This window comes from Ursus arctos, unplaced genomic scaffold (genome assembly GCF_023065955.2).
Source record: "Ursus arctos isolate Adak ecotype North America unplaced genomic scaffold, UrsArc2.0 scaffold_21, whole genome shotgun sequence".
NCBI classification, from domain to species: Eukaryota; Metazoa; Chordata; class Mammalia; order Carnivora; family Ursidae; genus Ursus; species Ursus arctos.
The window spans coordinates 11493814-11517041 of record NW_026622886.1 but is presented as its reverse complement, the minus strand read 5'-3'; the positions used below and the strand labels follow the sequence as shown (position 1 = coordinate 11517041).

General features: G+C 41.8%; 2 protein-coding genes across 8 annotated transcripts in view; one reads left to right on the top strand and one right to left on the bottom strand.

Moving 5' to 3' along the window:
- The first annotated feature begins 873 nt into the window (after positions 1-873).
- On the top strand, positions 874-21928 carry TDG (thymine DNA glycosylase). Its single transcript, XM_026499781.4, has 10 exons — positions 874-1099; positions 10333-10475; positions 12536-12777; positions 14412-14481; positions 15617-15752; positions 15947-16029; positions 16109-16203; positions 18829-19000; positions 19423-19548; positions 19971-21928. The coding sequence occupies exons 1-10, from the start codon at positions 1077-1079 to the stop codon at positions 20099-20101; spliced, it is 1221 nt and encodes a 406-aa protein (XP_026355566.1). The 5' UTR covers positions 874-1076; the 3' UTR covers positions 20102-21928.
- A 118-nt stretch (positions 21929-22046) lies between these two features.
- Positions 22047-23228, bottom strand: part of GLT8D2 (glycosyltransferase 8 domain containing 2) — a 47843-nt gene continuing 46661 nt past the window's right edge. For all 7 annotated transcript variants that reach the window (XM_026499785.4, XM_048217922.2, XM_048217923.2 and 4 more), the window contains one exon: positions 22047-22658. In XM_026499785.4, the coding sequence (XP_026355570.1) occupies positions 22486-22658 (173 nt within the window). In that variant the 3' untranslated portion in view covers positions 22047-22485. The remainder of the gene's footprint in view (positions 22659-23228) is intronic.

Genomic DNA, 23228 nt, shown 5'->3' with positions numbered 1-23228 from the left:
GTCAGCGGTATGTGACCAAATCTGGTCCCTTTGGGACTTCCGGAGCCAGGTGCTCTTGCACCTAGTGCCCCGGTAACAAGATTTTGGACTCATTTGTTACCACAGCCTAACTGGGGAAAACTAATACAGCAGCCATGTTTTTCATCATGCAAACTAGAGAAACAGAAAAGCCTATCTCCATTAAGAGTTACTTAGTTTAGTCTTTGTACAAACACAGTGACAACTTGAAAACTAATGAAACAAAAACCAGCTGTACGAGCCATTGAGAAAAAAACCAGAGCGGCTAGTCTGTAAGGTAATAAGGGAGACGTAGTGCTTAAATGGCATCTACCCTACACTTGAAACGTCAATATTTTACATTTACGAATTAAAGCAATGGTTCATGTAAAGCTTTACATTTTACAAAGCAGTTTTACTGTCACCATCATTTTACAAATGAGGATACTGAGGCCCAAGATGGCACAGTGACCTCAACTCCTAGGTTTTCTCACTCCAAAGTCTCTTATTTGCCCCAAATCACAGTTGATAATTGATACCTGATAATTAACGCAAAAACAGTTTTTAATCGGGATAAAATTGAGGTAGACTGGCCTGGATAATTCTGATAAATATAACCGTACCACCCACACAGCACCCCCAAAACACATCACCCTCTCAGCTCCGGATCCGCCCCCTACCGAAGAGTCAGCGCGGACAAAAGCTTACGTCAGCAGAGCGCGCCTCATTCCACCCTTTTTGTCATCCACCCTTCCCGAAAGGCCAAGCGGCGAGCAGAACCAACGAGAGGGAAGCAAACATGATTGGGCTGCCTGCGTCACGTGACGGCCACGAGGCGTGGGATTTGGCTTCGAGGAGACGGAAGTGCCGCGCGAAGGGGGGGGGGTCCGGGCTGGGGGGGTAGGGGTGACTAGAAGCTTGGGGGAGGAGCTTGAACGCCAGCCGCTGTCCCAGTTCTGCCGGCAATCGTGTCCAGTCTCTGGTTATTGTCGTACAGGCGTTAGTACGCCGCTCTACTACGGAGACCAGTCGTTCGCTTGCCCGGCAGGAGCAGCCGCCAGCTCGAGCGGCAACGGGGAATGGAAGCTGAGAACGCCGGCAGGTAAGGCCGGGGCGGAGCGCCGCCCCTCCCCCCCGCGCCCCTCGCGGCGGGGCTGGCCGGCGAGCGCGCGCACGCACGCAGGGGTCTTTAAATGCCGCGGCCCGAGTACAAAGGCCTGGGCCGCGCGTGCGCACCTCCGGCCGGCTCTGGCCATTCCTCACCTGGGCTGCTCGGAAGCGGCGCCTCCGGCACCTGAGCCCTTCTTCCGGCCTTCCCGGCATCCAGCCGGCTTTAAAATGCGTTAGTAAGCTGCTAGCAGTATGCGCTTAACATTTCTTTCCAGTTGTCATTCTTGGCTGCATTTCCCTCCACCTTCCCTTATTCGAAGAGCTGTAAAGATGGAGTACCAGACGTATCACTGCTGGAGTTTTTATTTTAGAGTTAGTAGATTTATTGCGACTTCTTCCCCCATAGGTTTACTAAAGCAGCGTGAGGGACCACAAGGTAGATAACACTGCCGTACTAGAGCTCTTGAATTCTGGACTATGACTAATACTCCCAAGAACTCATCAGTGCTTTCTGGTGATCTTGGGGACGAACTTAAGAATCTACTTGCAATATGATCTACGGGGAGTGTTAGACACGTGCACAGAACATTTGGCAAGAGCAGAGATTCCGCGATTTGAACTCCTGGCAGAAAATTAAATGAAAAAATAATTAGGGTAACAAGACGTTTAAAAAGAAAAAAGTGATGGCTTACATTGGAATAAAATTCTTTTAGACCTAATGAAGAATTTCCTGACTCTCTGTGGCTATATGGGTCCTGAACTTAGACAAGACACTTCGCTTCTCTGGGTCTGTTCGTGTCTGTAAAGTAGGGCATTTCTGGAATACGATTCTGACATGCTGTGAATCTGTGTTATGTAGAAGGGATTAGATCACCAAAATCTTTATAGAGTTTAGGAAAAATATACGTGAAGGGTGGGCTTTATTCTGCCTTTGTGGGTCAAATCCAGACAAAGTACTGCACTTCCTCCCCAGAAGAACTTTGCAGTTAAAAGAATTCACCAGACCTTGTGAAACTCGCTCCTACCTTTGTGATCTTACTTCAGATCAAAATTGAAACCTGGGTGAAGTCTACCATCAAATGAATTACACATTAGAAGACCTTGCTCAGTGTCTCAGCAAAGTCCTAGGTCTCTGGTACAATGTCTATCCAAAAATTGACTTATATTTTGTTTTAACTTCATCCACAGGGTTATCGACCATTTTTAATTTTGACTCAAAGTTTTAACCTCGGGAAATAAAGAGAATTTGGTGTTAGTAGTGTAAGGGCTTTATCCTTGGGGATTCTGAAATGACTGAGGCCCCAGGTAATCCTGAGAAATTGAGTTTTTGTCAGTCTTGACTTTATGCTAATCAAGGAGTAGAATGGAATGCTGGGTATAATGAATTTACTTTTTATTTTGGAAGAGTAATTTCAAAAAATTTGAAGAAATAATTCCATTATTTCTTTTTTTCTTTTAAAAGAGACATTAAAAAAAAAGAAAGAACATAATTGCAGTATCATAACAAATAGTTAAAGGCTAACCAGAGAAGAAGAAAAGTAGGAAGAGGATACTATGTTTCTAATGAGCTCCAGCATGAAAAGGACATTTACCAAAAATGGAAAGTAGGATGTCAAATCAAAAATGACTGGAAAAGTGTGATATGGACCACTGAAAATAAACACTGGAATGAGTAACCCTCAAATGAAATCAGTCTTTGTAGAAATGTTAAAGAGACCAAGAACTTTTTTAGTTAGGTATTGACAACAAGGGCAAGAAAGATTTAGGTTTTCTGCCTACTCCACTGGCATATTAGTAGGTAACAGAAAACAAACACTTGGTTCTGATTTTGATTTTTTTATCTCAATAAAGAAAAATGATTGTAGACCGGAAATGGCAGAATGAATGTCTTTAAAAGACAAGAGCAATGAGGGCATTTAAGAGAACTTTCAACTGCTTTAAGAAATCATATTTCCTGGCCCGGATAAGTTATATTTCAAATGAGAGGTTAGATTACAGCCAATCTTTAAGACGGTAGACAACAGGAGAGGGGCCCAAAGCCTGAAGATAAACACATGGGTTCCTATTTCTTCCAAAGGTGGAGTCTGTCCTCTAATTTATTGACTTTGATCCTAAACAAAATTTTTTCTTCTCAGTGGTTTTTGAACATATTTAAAAGGAGCCAGTGACCACTAAGCTACAGTATAATTTCAGAAAAAAGTAGGACATACTAAGCTAGGTTCATTCCCTTTTGGGTAATGAATGATACTGGACTAGACAGCATCAGGAGGGTGGTGACAGGAGGTACATAAAGTATGTAATCATCTCCCGCTATCTTTATTATTACAGCAAAATGATTACATACCAGGCAGTTTTAAGTGTTTTACGTGTGTTAACTAATTTAATCCTCATAACCAATGAATTAGGTACAACTATTGCCATTTTACAGATGTGCAAACTGGGACAAAGAGGTTAAGGAACTTGAGCTAGTAAATGGCAGAGCTGAAATTCGAATCCAGGCAATGTGGCTGAAAGTCTGCGTCTCTAACAACTGTGCCATATACCACTTCTCTGTGGGCAAGATGAAGATGGACTGATGGCAGTCCAATTAGGTGAATTCAAAACTGGTTAACTGCTGAAAGAATTAAGAGGAGGCTGAAGAGAGGTCTATATTGATGTGTCATGTAGTTCTGCCCCAACTTGTTCTTTAAAATTTGTGAACGACCCAACTCTGGGAGAGGTTTATGGAATTGATAGTTTGAGTCAATCCAGATCAGTCCTAACTGTCTGGAATGGTGAATCATCTTTTACCAAAAGAGCCACAGTCCTGTGCTTAGGTGCAGAAAAATCAGTGATCCAGGGAGAGGTGATAAAAGAGCAGTTTTCGTTGATGATGAACTCCATATGAATCAATAGTATAATGTGGGTGCCAGTAAAGCTAATGTCATGGATTCTGCAGTATGACCCCAGAATGAGGAAGTTGATAGCCCTGCTCCATTTCAAGTTATGATGAGGCTATATCTGGAGTATTTTTATTTTGTTTGATTCTGAGCACCAAAAAAATGACAAAATAGTGAGGAAATTTGAAATCTTACTATATGAAGACTAGTTGGGTGAATTGAGGATCTGGCTTATTCTAATCTTTGTGTTTATAGTTTCTAATAGATCGTGTACAGCAAGTACCCAGTAATGCATGGTGAATCCACACACTTCCACTTGGCAATATTTTTTTTGGTGGTGGTGGTGGTGGGCAGCAAAGCAAGGTTTATTGGGCGATAGTAAAGTGATAGTACAAAGCTCCCGAGGAGGGAGGGGATCCGAGAGGGTTGCCACCAGAATTTCTAAATCTAGCGGTTTTTATGGCTTGGAGGGCTGTTTTAATCAGATTAACCCTCCTGCACCTGTCACCCAATCAGGTTTTTGTCATCTACCTACCACCTGGGAAAGGGTGGAGGCCTTCTTACAGGGTGGTGTAAAATCTCTGTAAGGGTGGTTTCCTCTTGGGGGGGGGGGGGGCTGTCCCTGCCTGCCTGCTTTCCAACTATCCTTCATCATTGCCTCCTCTGAAGAGGTAACCCTGGTGGCTCATTAGAGCTCTTCTAAGGTCCCCTCGGGGCCAACAGCCAACTTTTGCAGTTTTTTCCCAAATATGTGGGCTTTAAGAATGATCTCGGCCTTGGGAGAACCGGGGGAGATAGCTGCGAATTTAATGAGAGCCTCTCTCAATCTAAGAGCTGCCTTTTTCCCATTTAAAACCAGGAAGGCGAAGTCCATCAGGTGGCCATGTCTCATCCTGCAACATGTACTGTGGCCATGCCCCAATGAAAATGAGTTGCCTTTGTTCAGGTAAAACCAGAAAGGCATCCAAGTAAATGATATTGAGTGATTTTACAAGTCTGATAGTCTTCCTATAGCCTAAAATGCCAGGAAGGGACTCTAAAGGAATGAGGGTCTGGTCAGGGAACTACCCATCTACAAGAGAGGAAAAGGCGTCCCTTACTTCGGTTTCTTATAGTTGATCAGGGAGACTTGGGAAGAGACAAAAAAGTATCCCCCACCTCAGTTCCTTCTCATCTTTTCCTGATGTGTGGCCCTAGGTACTCATCAGCTGACAGCCAGAGCCCCTGTCCTCTCTGCAAGAGTACTCGTGCTTACCTAGGCTTGGTCCTACCTCCAGAGAGCGACCCTGGTTTCCCTACCCTTAAGACTCTCTTAGAAGTCAATTGGATACACTAGACTTCTTTTAGTAGAGTTGTTCTGTCTGGCATAATGACATGGAGGGACAAGATGGGGCACCCAGGGAGAGGAAATCCATCTGGAATAACCCCTGTGGAACCGAAAAGTTGGGATATCCCTTAGCTCTTAGTTCTTTTGCCCTGCTTGGCCATTCCTTCACATAGATGGTGTAGGCAGTTTAGGGGTGACCTAGTAATGCCCAGGAGAGGAGGAGTCAGAAACAGGAGACTGTTCCTCACCATAACAGGGAATTGTGAGTGAGATCCCTTGGAGGTCACCCAAACCACCCACAAGAGAATGTCCGGGGGACCATCCTGAGCTTTCCCGCTCATTCTCTTAGGGGAGGGATCAGCCCAAAAAAGAGTAGTAGAGGAGTTTCGCTCTGGATGCCGGGATAGGCAAGTAAGGAACCAGGTCCCTGTGAGGGCCTTCTGGTGTCCACCAAAGGGTAGCCTTGGTGAGGCCCTTCAGTTGCTGCTAGGTTTTTCCTAGGTCTGTCACATCCGGTGATCTGCCCCGAAAGGAGTTCTGAGTCCTTACCAAGCCGACATTCCCAGCTTCTTTTGGGGGATCAGTCAGAAAGGAGCCCAGAAAGCCTGTTACCCAAGACAAGAATGTCAGCTATGCTAATGGCTCTTACATGGCTGACAGGTGCCCATCATTTCAACAAACAAAATGGGGGGAGAGAGGGAGAGAGACTTGCTGCCCACTACCTACAGTTAGTTGTCCTTACTGATGGTGGATATCCCAGAGGAGCCCCATAAATGTTACAGGATTTTTTTCTCCGTCAGTGCCCGTGGTTCTTGGTCAAGCCACCTTGAAGAATGAAGAGGTAGACCAGACAGAGTGGTGGGCAGCAAAGCAAGGTTTATTGAGCAATAGCAAAGTGATAGTACAAAGCTCCCAAAGAGGGAGGGGACCCGAGAGGGTTGCCCTCCACTTCACAATGTTAAATGTAGTCTTTAAATACTTGTGATGGTGTTTGATCATGGTTTATATAACTAGTTCCCTTTAGTTGAGCATTTGGATTATTTAGCATTGATTGTTATTTTGTAATTATTCAGTGTTGTGTATGTTTGTTTAAGTGAAAATGATAAAATACTGCTATGGACTGTCCTTTCAAAATTCATATGTTGAAAACTAATCCCCACTGTGATAGTATTTGGAGGTAGGGCCTTTGAGAGGTAATTAAGTCATGAAGGTAGAGCCCTCATGAATGGGATTAGTGCCCTTATAAAAGAGGTCCCAGAGAGATCCCTTTCACCTCTTCCATTCTGTAAGAATATAGTGAGAAGGCAACTGATATGAACCAGGAAGTGGGCCCTCAAGAGACACTAAATCTGCTGGTGCCTTGAGCCTGGACTTTCTAGCTCCCAAACTGTAGTACTAAAGTAGAAAATGTTTATTTTTGTTTTTGTTTAGAGAGAGAGAAAGGGGAGGGACAGAAGGAGAGGGGGAGAGAGAGAGAATCCCAGGCAGGCTCCATGTCCAGTGCAAAGGCCAACACAGGGCTGGATCTCATGACCCTGAGATCACGACCTGAGCTGAAACCAAGAGTCAGGCGCTTAACCAACTGAGCAACCCAGGTGCCCCTAAGAATTGTTTTTTATAAGCCATCCGGTTTATGGTATTTTGTAATAGCGGCCCAAGGGGACTAAGACAAATGTGTTTAGAAAAGAGCAACTTTAATCTTTAAAATACTGGAAAGTGGGGCGCCTGGGTGGCCCAGTGAGTTAAGCAGCTGCCTTTGGCTCAGGTCATGATCCCAGGGTCCTGGGATTGAGCCCCACATCGGACTTCCTGCTCAGCGGGGAGTCTGCTTCTCCCTCTGCCTGCTGCTCCCCCTGCTTGTGCTCGCTCTCTCTGTCAAATAAATAAAATCTTTAAAAAAAAATAGTGGAAAATAACGAAGGATTAAAGAAGTTGGAGTTCATTGTAGAGAAAATCTGAGTTTTTGAAGTACAGCAAAACCTGAATTCCTCGGTCCACTGTGTGTGTGTGTGTGTGTTTTGAGAAAGACTGTTGGGAAATACACAGTTCATCAGGAAAATACACGGTGTATCAATTTCAGATGGCAATAAAAACCAGTGCTTTGAGCACTGATGGTCAAGAGAAGGGGGGTGTGAATGGAGGCTAGGAGAGAGGAGGGGACGTTAGCTGCAAGCAAAGTAGAGGTGGCACAGGACAGTGTGGGGACAAATGGTAGGGAAGGAAGGTGAGCAAGGGAAGTGAGACCATCACTCAAAGATAGTGTATTGCTTAGAACTTACACATCATATTTTTCATGGCTTTAGTTTTCTATTTCTAATTTATTTATTTTCTATTTCTAATTTAACTTATTGTGAAGTACCAGGGATCATTTTTAGAAAGATTAAGGGAGATATTGATGTTATTGATGTTTCTCAATTTCTTTCAAAATTCATCTATATCTCTAAAGTCAAACTTCAGATTTCTCTCTTCCTTTTCACTTTTTCTTCAGCCAACCGATTTCTAAAATTTTAATTTTCAGATTCTGAGCTTCAGATTTCAGTGACCCCGAAATACGCGAAAGGAGCCACATTTTGGAAATTTATTTTTTAAGGCTCAGAATCCTTTTGTAATGTAGTGTTTTCCTAAATTAAGTATTTTAAGTTTGGGCTTTGTGAAGTGCTCAAAATTGGACACATCTGTGAAGCTCTTGAGAGTGGTAGAAAGAAACAAAGGAGAGGGTGGACGGTTGCTCTCCCAACAGTGTGACAGACTAAGAACAGACATCGTACATTCTTCTGTCCGCTCACTTATTGTGACCATACGGCTCGACTTTTCTACATTCCAACAGAAAGGGGCTGCTGACATCTCAGGAAACTGCCGCTGGCCACAATCAAAGTTACAGTAAATTTTACTAGAATTTCCAAAGGGTCACTAAACAAGATCTCACCATGTAACCTGGCAGTGTCCACCCCCTCTAATTAGAGTATTTATGTCATCAATGCTGAACAACCAGTGTTTTTACAATTTATCAAAAAGAGGTATGAATATTATTTTTTTAAAGATTTTATTTATTTATTCATGAGAGACAGAGGGGCGGGGGGAGGCAGAGGGAGAAGCAGGGCTCGATCCCAGGAATCAGGACTTGAGCCAAAGGCAGACGCTTAACCAGCTGAGCCACCTAGGCGCCCAGAGCTATGAATATTATTAAAGAAAAGGAAGTGGAGGGGGTACATTTTACTTTGTGCTGTGCACGATTTAAGCATTTCTCTTCATTTTTCACATTTCAGCTTCTAGGACTTGTCTACATACTTTCCTGATGTGCAGCCTTAGGTTACAATACTGTTTTGTGTTCTTTCTACTTTAAAGGCTGCATTAAATGTTTTCTGCGCTTTTAAAAATATCAATAAATGTAATTTTGCTGCATAGTATTTTCTCATGTTAATGTACAAGGTTTACTCCATTGCTGTGTCTATTTTTTTACATAATTGAAAACAATGTATCTTAAAAAATAAAACTCTTAAGATATGGTATAATATCTTTCTAATTCTTAACATTTTCTTTAGCAGCTTACCCTTAAAGATAGCTTGAAACCAGAATTCCTCTCCAGTGGTTTGTCCATTGGGGTTTGGCCCCTGTCTGTCTCTGAGCACCCAGCATCGTAGCTCGCCACCCACAGATAGTTTGTTACCCTGTCTGCCTCGGCCATTTAAGCTTATTAAGGCCATTTTATTAAGATATGAATTCTACACTATAAAGTTCACCCATTTAGAGTGCACAGGTTTGCCCTTTTAATCTCTACTTTCTGAGCTTCTGCTTTTCTTTCTCTGTGACTAATAAGTGAGTGGTTCACCACAGATAATGTGACTTTTCTCTCCAAATGGTAAACATACTTACCCATTTTATTTCCTAGTGTTTCCCTTCCCATCGTGTATTTAATGGCATCATTTGGCATCAGCTGTAGCTTGAGTTTCACAAAATATATGTTTACTTCTCTGGCTTTGTGCTAAGGGCAACAGTTTGAGATAGTGGTTTATAGTCATTAAAAGTATTTTCGGCAGTTTTCTGTGAAGGCCTCTGTTTCTTATATTGAACTGAACACTTGGAACAAAGTCTGAAGATGTTCAGAAAAGAGGTTTAAAGTGTTTTTTTCCATAAATTCACAGATATATACAGAATATCCATTTCTAGTCCTAATCTAGTGGCAAAAACCCAACAACAATTTAAAAACAGATCCGATGAATAAATCATTAAGTAGGCAGATAAACCAAAAGAGAACCTTTCGTTAGATTGGAGGGAAGGCAGGAATGGGGAGGTGTTGGTCGGAGGGTATAAAGAGTACCAAGATCTGGGAATCTAACGTACATCGTGGTGATTACAGTTAATGATACTGTACTGTATACTTGAAAGTTGCCAAGAGAGCAGATCTTCAATGTTCTCATTGCAAAAAAGAAATGGTAATTATTTGACGTGATGCAGATATTAGCTAAGACTGTGTTAGTAATCATTTTGCAATATGTGTATCAAATCAACACATTGTATACCTTTACCTTGTACAAAGTTATATGTCAATTGTATATCAGTAAAGCTGGGTGAAAGTTAGATTGGAGGGGATCTTTGCGACAAAAGGATTAAATCTGAAGACAGACACACAAATTGTTTTTATGGATACTTTAATCCTGTATGAGCTGCTGTGTCTTTTAAGTGTCTCTGCTATAAAATTCCCATGATCTCATTTCAGAGAAAGCAGAGGCTGACTTGACAGGACTGGTAAGTTTTATTGATGACACGTCTTGTCATTAAACAGTGGGAGAGTTAATTAATGTTTGGTTAGTAGGCACAAAGTAAAAATCGGGTGAATGTGTGCACATGGGGGCAGATATTCCTTCTCCCTTTGCCCCTTATTGTCAGCTCCAGATATGACAGGCTGGTTACAAAGTGTTTGGATCCTGAAGTTTTGTTTTTTTTTTTTTCACAGCTGATTGTTTAAACTTCTGGTTGGGTAACTTTATTGTCCTATTTTATATTTAATTGTTCTTTCAGCTGTTCCCTTCCGCAAGCTCAAGCTTTTTATACATTCCCGTTTCAACAAATGATGGCGGACGCTCCCGCGGTGGTGGTGCCGAGCGAGCAGGCAGTTCCGGCAGAAGGTGCAGACCCAGCTCCTGCCCAGGAGCCTGTACAAGGTAGTTCTCGTCAGGATGGCTTAGAACTTCCGCTGTTGGATTAGCCAACTTATGTAGAAAAGGGTGTCATGACGAATTTTAGTTTTATTTTAGTATTAAAATTTTTAACCACTTTTTAAGTATGTGCCAGGCACTGTGATAGGTTTAGGGGAATGAAAGAACATGGATCCTGTCCTCAAATATCTCATAATCTAGTAGGAGAAAATAATAAGTAAACACATGTTATATACTTGAGCACACAAGGGTGAAGAGCAGCACAGGGTGCTGTGAGAGCTCATAGGGTTGGCACCTAACTCAGACCGAGGCTCAGAGGCAGCTTCTCAGAGCTCTGGAAGTCAAGGGTGAGGAGACTTTATCCCCATGAAGAATGGGATGGGGAAATTCCAGACTTAGGGAACAGTGTCTGCAAAAGCACAATGTGAAGAAGCATGACCATTGAAAAGTAGTGGTTCTGTGTCACTGGCATCTGGTGTATAGCCAAAAATAGTAAGTGATGCGGCCTGCGACCTGAAGGATGTATATTCTGTCCTGGAGGCGGTAGGGGGCTGTTGAGAGAATGTAAGTGAAAGGTGACTTACATAGACTGGCATTCTAAAAGTCAGCCTAAAATATTGTAGAGGATAGATTGGATGGTAAGGAACGAGGCAGAATTTGGAGGCAAAAAGTGGGTTCGAGACTAAATTATCTGGGGATGAAGTGAGGAGGACCTGAGGGGTTGGAGAGAAGGTAATGGTTTTCTCCAGGGTAGCATTATTTTTTGAGAAATGGGCTCAGAGTTTCAACTTATGATTCCAGAAACACCTCTGACTCCATTGCATTAGAGATACCCCTGCCCTTGACTCTCCTATTGCCACAGAGTTAGATCCCTTGGCATAGGGAGTGGCTAAATCAGAGCAAGGTAGAGAGAGGAAGGACAGGAGGCTGGGTTAGGGAACCGCCAAATAGTAGTAGAATGGGGGAGGGGCCCAAGAAATTAAGAGAGATGTTAAAGAATGAAGGGTAAGAGAACCAAGCTTTCCTGTGGGTAACTTTAGGTCAGTGGTTCTTGCCCAAGCATCCCCCATGCCCACCCTGCAAGGGACATTGGGCATTGTCTGGAGACAGCTTTGATTGTCATGATTGGCAGGGTGCTACTGGCATCTATTGGGTAGAGGCCAAGGTTGCTGTTAAACATTCTATTATGTACCGGACAAGCTCCCCAAAACCAACCCAAAACTTATTCAACGTAAAATGTTAGTAGTGCCGAGATTGAGAAGCTCTGCTTTAGGTCCTAAGATAGATCCCTGCTCTTGCCTTCTAAAACTACTTTCATCCCAGAGATTTCATCCTCAGCACCTCTAAATTCACCTCTGTGGCTGTGTGTGGAAGAGAATGTACACTCATACTCTCTAAAACAAGCCCACAGCCATTTGAGGCTTTCTGTTGCTGGAAATTGTGGGGAAGTTGAGTTAAAATGTTTCTCTTCCTCCCTGTTTTTCTACTTATTTTTTCATTTGTTTATTGAACTATTTATGTATTTACATTTAAAATTCCTATAAAATAGTCTAGATGCTTTGTATCCCTGGGGAGGCCACGGTGACGGGTAGGAGTGTGTAGAACATCAGTCTGTGGTTATTATGGACGTTTCATCCCAGGAACAGCTAGCAGAGGAAGGAGGGTGGGGCGTGGGGCCACATGAACCCAGTCCCAGGGTGAAGGAAGGGGGGGGTGGTGCAGAGGACCCTGAGGTTGGGAGATAGAAGAGAAAGGTAGATGGGGCGCCTGGATGGCGCAGTCGTTAAGCGTCTGCCTTCGGCTCGGGCGTGATCCCGGCGTTATGGGATCGAGCCCCACATCAGGCTCCTCCGCTAGGAGCCTGCTTCTTCCTCTCCCACCCCCTGCCTGTGTTCCCTCTCTCGCTGGCTGTCTCTCTCTCTGTCAAATAAATAAATAAAATCTTTAAAAAAAAAAAGAGAAAGGTAGAGTGTTGACAGGGTGGCTTTTCTGGGGAAGGTGCCTCACGTTCGTCACTTAAATTTTTCTGCATCTGCATCTACATCCTGGAAATTACTGTGTTTCAGAGACTCCAAAAGGAAGGAAAAGAAAACCAAGAGCAACAGAACCAAAAAAACCAGTAGAACCCAAAAAGCCTGCTGAGGCCAAAAAATCTGGCAAGTCCACAAAAGCAAAAGAAAAGCAAGAAAAAATTACAGACACATTTAAAGTGAAAAGAAAGGTAGACCGTTTTAATGGTGTTTCAGAAGCTGAACTTCTAACCAAGACCCTCCCGGACATTTTGACCTTCAATCTGGACATTGTGATTGTAAGGATTTTTGTCCTTGTTTGGTTTTGTAAATAGCATTGGTGGATTAACTTGACTATTCTTGCAAATAGCATTTTGTTGAAAAGAACCATTTCTTAGAATCTTTCTGGTAGTAAATGGTGTCTCCTTCATGAGGTTGTATTATATGGGTGTGTTTGAGAGGACGGGCTCCGGAGTGGGGCTGTCTGGTTTCAGATCCTGCCATATGGGTCTGATCTTGGACAAGCCTTAACCTTCCTAATCACCACTTTCCTTATTGGTGAAGCAGGGGTGATGATAGTACCTCCCCACAGAGTTGCAGTTAGATCACATAATCCACGTGGCTCTCTTAGATTGTGTGACACCTGTGAGTTCTCCGTAAATGAGAATACTGATTTTGAGCTTTGGTTTTTGTCAGTCATGTCAGAAACAGCAGCGTGCAAACAGCTTAGCTGATGGGGACTAAGCTGCTCGCTGGGAGTGGAGAAGCTGACTGCGGCTGGGCCTAGACTCCGCTGACCGGCTGCTCCAGGACCTCTCTTCCCAGCCCAGTTGGGTGGGTGTGGGGGCCTGGGGATATGAGGGAGTCAAACTGGTCTTTATTTTTATTTTTTATTTTTTTTAATTTTTTTTTTAGATTTTATTTATTTATTTGACAGAGATAGAGACAGCCAGCGAGAGAGGGAACACAAGCAGGGGGAGTGGGAGAGGAAGAAGCAGGCTCATAGCGGAGGAGCCTGATGTGGGGCTCGATCCCACAACGCTGGGATCACGCCCTGAGCCGAAGGCAGATGCTTAACCGCTGAGCCACCCAGGCGCCCCTATTTTTTAAATTTATTTTATTATTTTTTCTTTGTATTGAAGTATAGTTGAGAGAGTGTTACATAGTTTCAGGTGTACAACATAGAGATTTGACAGGTTTATACATTACACCATGCTTGTGGCAAGTGTAGCCATCAGTCACCATACACCATTACCGCACATTGACTGTGCTCCCTATGCTATACCTCCCACTCCCCTTCACCCATTTTGCCCATCTCCCTACCTTTAGCCACCACCAGTTTGCTCTCTGTGTTTGTGGCTCTGTTTCTGCTTCCCCCCCCCCCCCCCCGCCAAGACTGGTTTTTTGTTTTGTTTTGTTTTGGTTCTTTTGGTCATTTTTCTTAGAGAGAGAGAGTGCACAGGCAAGAGCAAGTGGTGGTTGGGGGGGAGGGGCAGAGGGAAAGGGACAGAGAGAATCCCAAGCAGGCTCCACACCCAGGGCGGAGCCTGACATGGGTCTCCATCTCAAAGACCCTGAGATCATGACCTCAGCCAAAACCAAGAGTTGGACGCTTAACCAACTGAACCACCCAGGCACCACCAGAGTGGTTTTTAAAAACAACAGCAACACTTTTAAAAGGGAATGTTTTTCCTCAAAGTAGAATACTCTGGGGGTACCTGGGTGGCTCAGTAGGTATGGAGCTTACTTGGAAAAAAAAAAAAAAGGAATGCTTTGTTCAGATCAAGACTAGGTACTTGATAAACAATATTACTTATGATGCTCGATTAAGTTTTTATTTTAATAAATTTAGTTTTGTCCACCACTCCTCCACAGACGCCCTAAGGCTTAAACCCTACTTTTTAAGACTTAACTGTATAAACATTTTTTGTAGATTGGTATAAACCCAGGACTAATGGCAGCTTACAAAGGGCATCATTACCCTGGACCTGGAAACCACTTTTGTGAGTAATTACTTTTTTTAAATTAGCTTACTTTTAAACTAGGAATCTTTGTTAATAGTTTGGGGTTTTTTTTAACCAAATTGTATTTTTTAAAAGAGAGATTGTACAAATACCTACATGTTTTCTGTGTATGCATACACAAAAATAAAAGTTTTGAAACTTTTTGGTGTTTTTTGTTCACATTTTGGTGTAAGAGTGGAGGGGCAAGAAAAGCAGTATTTCCCCTTTTGTTTTGCTAATAGTTTTATAGTAGTTTTACTACATTTTTTAATGAATTTTCTTTTTTACTTGATATCTACGGTACCTTATTGTGCCCGTGCAGGCAGAATACTGACCTTTCCAGATTTCCACTGATCCTATTTCCCAGGAGAGATGAAATGCATTGATCATTGGCAATCAAGTTGTAATAGTTAAGGAATATGAAGATACTTCATATCTAGCAGAAAGTAGTATTAAAGAGCCTCATACTTGTAGAACGGGCTTTAAAACCAAGTATAACTACTGTTATCTTCCGTGTAAGTCCACTTACCTCACACCACCCAATAGAAAAAGGCATGCAGTAGGCCCTCAGGAAATACTAGTCCATTATCTAAGAGTAACATTAAAAACATTTAGGGCAAAAAAATATAGTAATGGGTTTTTGGAACTAAGGACATACTGTCTCCATTATTTTAAAAAAAAATTTTCTGGAAAAGCTGGAACTTTATATTTATTCCATTGTCAGGGCATTTGAATATTCCAGGTCTCTTGGTGTATGTTTATCTGTTCAAGTTATTCCAGGGGCAGGTGGTGGTGTTACCAGTTACTAGAAAGGAAAACAAACAGTTTTGAAGTTTGCTACACTGACTAGCTGTGTCTTTCCGATAGCCATTTACCATAACTGCCCTGTGAAAAGGAGATCAAAATAGTAGTTAATATTGCATAGATAGTTACGATCATTAAATGAGGTAATCCATGCAGAGGGCTTCACACATAGTAATTGCTTGATACGGTATTTGACCCGTAATTTTTTAAATATCCTAAATATATTTTCTTTTTTTTTGTACTTTCAGGATAAAATGTAACTACCATATCGATTTCATGGGGCGAAAGCCTTTGATCTATATGGAAATAAACTGAATTCTCATTTTCACAGGGAAGTGTCTGTTTATGTCAGGCCTGAGCGAGGTCCAGCTGAACCATATGGATGATCACACTTTACCAGGGAAGTATGGTATTGGATTTACCAATATGGTGGAAAGGACAACTCCAGGCAGCAAAGATCTTTCCAGGTAATTACATTTATTTTCATAGGTTGGAACCTGACCGTGCAGGTGCCTCATATCCCCCAGGAATACTCTATGTACCTAGTTCAAGCTGAGCTTAACAAATACATGACTCGATCTTTTATTCACAGCTGTCTGAGTTTAGCATATTATAAATATTGCCTTACTTATATTTTGACTACTTTTTAATTCAATTTTAGTAAAGAATTTCGTGAAGGAGGACGTATTCTAGTGCAGAAATTACAGAAATATCAGCCACGAATAGCAGTGTTTAATGGAAAATGTAAGATTTACTTTTAAATTTTATCTATTTTCTTTGCTAACATTATGGGCAGTGTAAATATGTTTGTATTTCATTTTAGGTATTTATGAAATTTTTAGTAAAGAAGTTTTTGGAGTTAAGGTTAAAAACTTAGAGTTTGGACTTCAACCCCATAAGATCCCAGACACAGAAACTGTAAGTCCTTAAAATTACCTTTGTACATCAGCTAAATATGAATTTTTTTCTAGCTAGCTTCCCTTTTTTATTTGTCCTAGCCGTTGTAGTTGATGCCATTAAAAACACACACACACACACACACACTGGATTTTGTTGAGTAATAGTTCTATCAATTCAAACTAATAGTTGCACGTTAACTCAGGTACCGTTATTAAAAAAAAAAAAGAAACATTTGTCAGATAAAATGTCTTACTGATGCTATTTGGTTAAAATATTGGAAGGAGCTAGCTAACATACATTCAAAATGTATTTGATGGCAAATTCTTACCAAATTCAAGTAGGTTAGCCCTTATTCAGTATGAAAGAAATATGTAAGTGCAGACATGCTCCTGATTAGTACAACTGCCCCTCACCCCCTGCTTGTGTAGTTTAGCCCAAGTTCATTTTAGAGCCGTATACACAGCGCAGTTGCAGGCAGACGTGCAGCCAGTCTGACCGGCACGTGGTGCTGTGTGCTGGGGCCTCGTACACGAAGGCATCGTGATGTAACAGTGGGTTCAGACTCTGTCATTTCTGCGAAGCTTCTGCAGACATTTGGTTCAAATCGTGCTTCTTAAATATAGTTTTAAGTTTTGTTTGCAGCTTTTTAAAAAAACAACATACATGCACAGACCCATGTGTTCGAGACAGTATTTTAAATGATGGAGAAGCCAGTGCGCCGACAGGTTTTTGTGGAGACCTCAGAATAAAGTTTCTGCCACTTCCATACATTTGAACTTCTCCTTTAAATTCCTTTTGTTTTTAACTTGTTATAAAGATGTGATCGATAAAGTAGGTGGTAGCCCTGGTCTTTCTTGAAACCGAGGCCTACCCTTGTCTACCTCAGTGAAATTGTACAGCTAAGTTCATTGCTTTCTATAAATTACTGCATTATTGTCCCTTAAGAGCCAGATGAGGCTCGAGTACATCTCTTGGATATATGTGGCCGTAATAGTGCAATACTAAGTGAACTTGAATCATATCCCGACAGGCGGTTTTAGCTCTTATACCGAGCTGGGATTACTTGTCTCTTTTAAAATTTATTCTTTGTTATGAAGTATTCATAGCTATTGATGATGTTAGTGATTCAGCTTTGAAACAAAAAACTACTTTTCCAAATTTCTGGATTTTTTTTTTTTTTTAAGATTTTATTTCCTTGAGAGAGAGTGAGTGAGCGGGGCGGGGGCGGAGGGGGGCAGAGTCGGACTCCCCGCTGAGCAGGGAGCCCAATTTGGAGCTCAATCCCAGGACTCCAGGATCATGACCTGAGCCAAAGTCAGACGCTTAACTGACTGAGCCACCCAGCAGCCCTCCTGGATCATTTTATTTTATTTCATTTATTTATTTTTAAAAGATCTTATTTATTTATTTCAGAGAGAGGAGAGAGAGAGAAAGAGAGAATGAGAGACCACATAAGCATGAGCAGGGGGAGGGGCAGAGGGAGAAGCACACTCCCCGCTGAGCAGGGAGTCCAATGCGGGACTCGATCTCAGGACCCCGAGATCATGACCTGAGCCCAAGGCAGATGCTTAACCCAACTGAGCCACCCAGGCGCCCCCGTCTGGATCATTTTAATTGAAGAATATCTTGGGATGGGAAAATGTGCTATTACAAGACCTGGTAGCATTTGCACCTACATATCTTTATGAGTCAGGAGTTTCTAAATGCTTTCTAAACAAAACAGAATAAATAATTTGTTTTCTGTAATGTTACGGAGGCCTGTATAAAAATTGCAAGAAATTGCAACTGGAAATTCCATAGTCCAGCAGCCTCACTCTTTGATATATATGTGATACCTGTTACATATTTTGTATTCTGTGAAGGACAGTTTTTCCAGTATCCCAAATGGTAAATGCAATGTCTTTCTCCTTAGTCATTCCACTTCTAGGAATTTATCCAGCGGATATGCTCACACATATTCAAAATTAAATGTGCACAAGGTTTTTCACTACAGCTTATAATAATAAAAGACTGAAACGACCTAAATGCCCACAGCTGGGCCTTGGTTAAATCAATATGCAAGTACTACACAGCTATAGAAAAGAATGTCTTTTTACTCTAGTAGAGTTACCTGGTACAGAATTATCTCTGAATACGCTGTTAAGTCAAAAAGCAAGGTGTAGAACAGGGAATAGAGAGCATGTTACCATTTGCGGGTTTTTTAAAAAAGGGTGCGGGAGAGTACATGTGTTAGACACGTTTGATTGTATATTCATAGTGTACCTCTGGAACCAGCAGCTTTGATTGCCCTGGAAGAGAACTAGGTGGATAGAGACAGCATTGGGAGGGGAGACTCCGTTGTGTACTTCTGTGCCCTTTTGTACCTTGAGAATTGTGAACCATGTGTTTACTGTTAAAAAGACAAGATTGTTAATTGATAAATGAATACGGGGCGGACGCTTCATCATTTTTGGTTCATTGACTTTGTAATAAGTAAATTTTACAAATTTGAACTCAAACACAACTACTTTTGTTGAGTTTGCATATATTAATATGTGATAAGCATCGTTATTAACCCAGAAAAAGATAAACTTTTTCATCTCTGTGTGAATAGATTCAGTAGACTTATAAGATTTGTGTAACCATAAAATTTTATAATTCTAGCTCTGCTACGTTATGCCATCATCCAGTGCGAGATGTGCTCAGTTTCCTCGAGCCCAGGACAAGGTTCATTACTACATTAAGCTGAAAGACTTGAGAGATCAGCTGAAAGGCATTGAACGCAACACAGACGTTCAAGAGGTGCAATATACGTTTGATCTGCAGCTAGCCCAAGGTGCGTTCCCATTTTCACCCCGTGCATTCATTTCACTGATCTGTTCATTACAGAAAGCGTGTGGTGGCTTTAAAAGCAGGAGAAAAGAAAAGGTGTATGTGCAGCCAGTGTGCTCTGACAATAGACATTAGTCAGTGTTAAAAATCTCCTTTCACTAAAGTCGTCCATCTGTTGTGGGTCCTTCTGCAGATGTCGGGGACACAAGAAACATCGTAGCCCACCTGAAATTAAATCTAATAGGCTTTTACAGTTCCTATGAGTTAATTTAGTATATGTTACCAATAGTTTAAAAGATGGTAGGAAAAGATGCATCTCAGTATACGTGAACTCGAATAAGATTTGTTCATGATGACTTCTGAATAAAGCTATTTTCAAAACCGTTGTACAAAATCCATTTTAAATCCCTTTTACTCTCCTCGCAGAGGATGCAAAGAAGATGGCTGTTAAGGAAGAAAAGTACGACCCAGGTTATGAAGCAGCGTACGGCGGTGCTTATGCAGAGAACCCGTGCAGCGGCGACCCGTGCAGCTTCTCTTCCAGGGGCCTGAGTATGTTCCCCTCCGTGTGTGCGTTCCTTTCAAACGCTTGCTCTTGTCAGGATGGGGGAAAGGGGTGGGTTTTTTTTTAAGAGAATGCGTTATTGAAGTTCAGGAACGGGGCTGTGAAAATCTTTCCAGTGGCCGATAGTGGAAGCGTGGTGGTGATCTGACGTTCACCACACGCGCCTGTGCGGCTCTTTTTCTCTAAGTCACCGTGCCGTCCTAATCGCGTTCTCTCCGTGAATAACAGTTGAGGGTTTCTCAGTCCTGCGTCTGCCGAGAGAAGAGACATTTATCACCGTAGTCAAGAACCTTGTGTAACTGTTTCAATAGCAGTTCCCCTTCCCTGGACTGCTCAGACCTCCAGACTGAACCCTGTAACGTTTTTAGGGAGAATAAACTAACGCTAACATTCTTTTCCCCCCTGGCAGCTGACAGTGGAGAATCAGCTTTCGGTGACATTCCAAACGGGCAGTGGATGACCCAGTCGTTTACAGACCAGATTCCTTCCTTTAATGATCATTGTGGGACGCAAGAGCAGGAAGAAGGACACCACGCTTAAGAGTGGGGTTTCTCAGCTCTGCCTGAACACTGCAGTTTTAATGCAGTTGTCAAGGAGTGGCGCTCAGTCTGCTAACTGAGGCATCTTAGTCGTATTTTACTCTGTGATATAATGACAGTACCGTTGTGCGGTAGAATCAGCCGTGTGAGCCTAAGCGAGTCGGGAAGGAAAAGTGGGGGTTTTTGCGTATGAGTTTTTGTATTTGAATTAACCATCATTCCAGCTTTTTATAAACTCTACTTTGTTTACAAAGAAATTGATTTCCTTTTGGGAGTCACTTTTAATCTGTAATTTTAAAATGAAACAGTCTGAATATTTATACTTGATTATTAACTGTGCATCAACCGAGATACACGTTATTTCTTCTATGCCTAAAGGGCATGCTAATAATAATTACCATTGGTAAAGAGGCGGATGTGTTCGTTTTTGTGTATGAAGTTGACCCACAGTGGAGCCTCATTTGGTAGTTCTTAGCGGTGTCTGATGGGCTCCCTGAGTCGTATTCACACTCGCACCCTCTTGCCTCACCAATGGGGAATGTTTGTGAGAGATGCCAGCAGTGGAAATGTAAAGTGTGGCCTTCCGGCAGCAAGGCTAGCCTGGCCTTATCTGACGGGGCACCGAGGCCTGGCTTTGGCTTCCTCACCCCGGGTGTTGATCCCCGAGTATAGGTAGAAACTGTTGTGCTGGGATGGTAAGTTCCAGAGAATGCAGTAGACCTTTTTAAGTTTGTTACTTCTGTGTTTTACTTGAGAGACGTACATTTGATAGGGAAGGAACGGAATTTTTCTTACAATGTCTATCACCATTCTAATTTTATCCTCCTTGACTTTAAGGGTATAACGTGAAAAGTGGTGAGAAATGAACTCTTAGGCTGAACAGCAACATGTGGGAGGTGTCTGATAATCTTATTTAAATTGGTGCTTTATGTACATGAGATGTACATGAGATGTATTGAGATAATTTTTCTTGCTAAGTATATCTAATCAGTAATTTAAAAAAATCTCTGCATCCTTGCTGTCTGTTACTGTGGACTAAGTGAGCCTCATGGCGGGGTTAGTTTGAAGTAACGTACCGTTGTGATGTTCTAATGCCTTTTCCATGGTGCTATAAAGAGTCTAGACTACTAGGCCTGGTGGATAGGAAAGCCGGGTATTCAGAAATGCCGTTTGCAATTACTCCTGGTCACTTCTGAATATCCTGGTTTCATACATACCCAGGGAGCATGCTGTTTTTCAATATGAAAATATTTATGAGGTGGTTTTTTTTTTTTCCTAAGAGATTATACGGTCTGTTCTCTATATAATAAGAGAAACAAATTCTTGTGAATCTTAACATGCTTTGTAGCTGTGGCCGTGATGGATTTTATGTTTTCCTTAGTCTAGGCCAAGCTGTGTAAGAGTTGCTCAGCCCATGTTACTTAACTCACGTACTGTACTGCTGTTGACAGGGATGTTTTATGCGGGTGCTTCGAAGTGCCTTGCATCAGGGATTAGGGACAACTGAATTATTTTTTCATGGGACTATGTAAAGCATGCAAGTAGGAATTGCTTTGGTATAATGATTGTAGCCTCACAATGGATTTTTTTTAAAATTTGAGTGGAGAAAATACCCTTTAAATTATGATGGACGCTCATTAGAGAATGGGTTTGAGGATTTTCCAAGCATACAATAATGGTGTTTTTCATTACATATGAAAGATGAGTAGTAAATGTTGATATACCCTATTCATGACAATATGAGACTTTTTCATTACATAATACTGAAAAAGTTTTTAAATTCACTTGAAAGTCTGATGGTTTTTACAATAAATATATTAAGAATGATTATCCTAAGTTGCAAGTTTTTCTTCAGCAGGAGTGACTGGTATTCTTTCCCCCTTTACACGTGAGGTCAGTCTACCCTGTATTATGTTTAACGTGTAGAATAATATATACACTGAAAATCATTAGAAAATCTGCAAATATTTTATTTTTTCAGACATTCACGTTTTCAATGTAATATATTGTTTTACAAAAGACAAGACTGGCAACCTGTTAAAAAATACCTACATGTGAAAAAACACATTTAGGAATTTTTAAAAATTGTGAACGCAAGTTGCATTCAGAGCTAAGCAAATTGCTGAAACTGAGCGGGTTTATTTCCTTCCAACAATACAGCTCACGCACGTCATCGTGATTTCCGTGTATCCCCCCCCCCCCCCCGTACTTCAGGAGTCCATGCCTGCGCGACCCAGGGTACTGTTTGCACACAGTAGTCTTTGTGGTTTACATCGTGGGTCATATGTATCGAAGGTACTATTCATAAAGAACAATGAAATAGTAGGCCTACAAATGCACAATCCCACATTTTTATGCAGGACATACTTAAAATGTCAAGTCATATCAGCTGTTGTGGTGATTGAGTTTAAATATCCCTGCAGGGTCAGGAACAAACCAGCTTTCCCACAAGTCGTTGTGAACACTAGGGAAGTCCCAAGGTTTATGTCTTCCATTCCAGTGGAGTAATTTTGCTTCCTGCAGAAAATGCTCCGAATATCTGGTATCTGGATTCCAGCCTTCGTGGTGTTTAGAAGAAAATAATAGGCTTGTTAGAAAGTAAAATTTTTATATTGAAAATTGAACACAAGTCCATTATTTTAAAAATTAAGCAAATCAAAGAGTACATAAGGAAGAATTTACCACCTACCCTAGATCTCCAAAATAACCAGTTAAAGAGCTTTTCATGAAATCCTTCCAGTAATACTCTTCCTGTGTGCGAGTGTGTGTGTGTGTGTGTGTGTGTGTGCGTGCGAGTGTGTGTGTGTGTAGTACAGCACGTGTGGAATTACGGAATTATTTTTAATGACTACATAGGATGGATATGTAATTATTAGTGAGTTCCTTATTAAGGCTGTCTAGGTTGTCTGTCCCTTCACTGAGAGAAGTGAACACCGAACAGTCTCCTGTGCACGTCTGTGCGTGTCTACAGATCTGTCAGGTGAAGTCTTGTAGGCGGAATCAGAGTGAAGTGTGCGTGCCTTGACGTTTTTGATAAGAGGTTGCCACACTGTCCCCAGAAGAACTTGTATCCGTTTCCCTCCAACTAAGAGTTTATAGTTCTCCTTTCTGTACATTTTCCCTCCTTA

Excerpts from the sequence above, each read along its gene's own strand:
- TDG (XM_026499781.4), top strand. The coding sequence starts at position 1,077 with ATGGAAGCTGAGAACGCCGGCAG. Across the intron at positions 1,100-10,332 it reads GAAGCTGAGAACGCCGGCAG|CTGTTCCCTTCCGCAAGCTC; the intron begins GTAAGGCCGGGG and ends TTGTTCTTTCAG. Across the intron at positions 19,549-19,970 it reads CTTCTCTTCCAGGGGCCTGA|CTGACAGTGGAGAATCAGCT; the intron begins GTATGTTCCCCT and ends CCCCCCTGGCAG.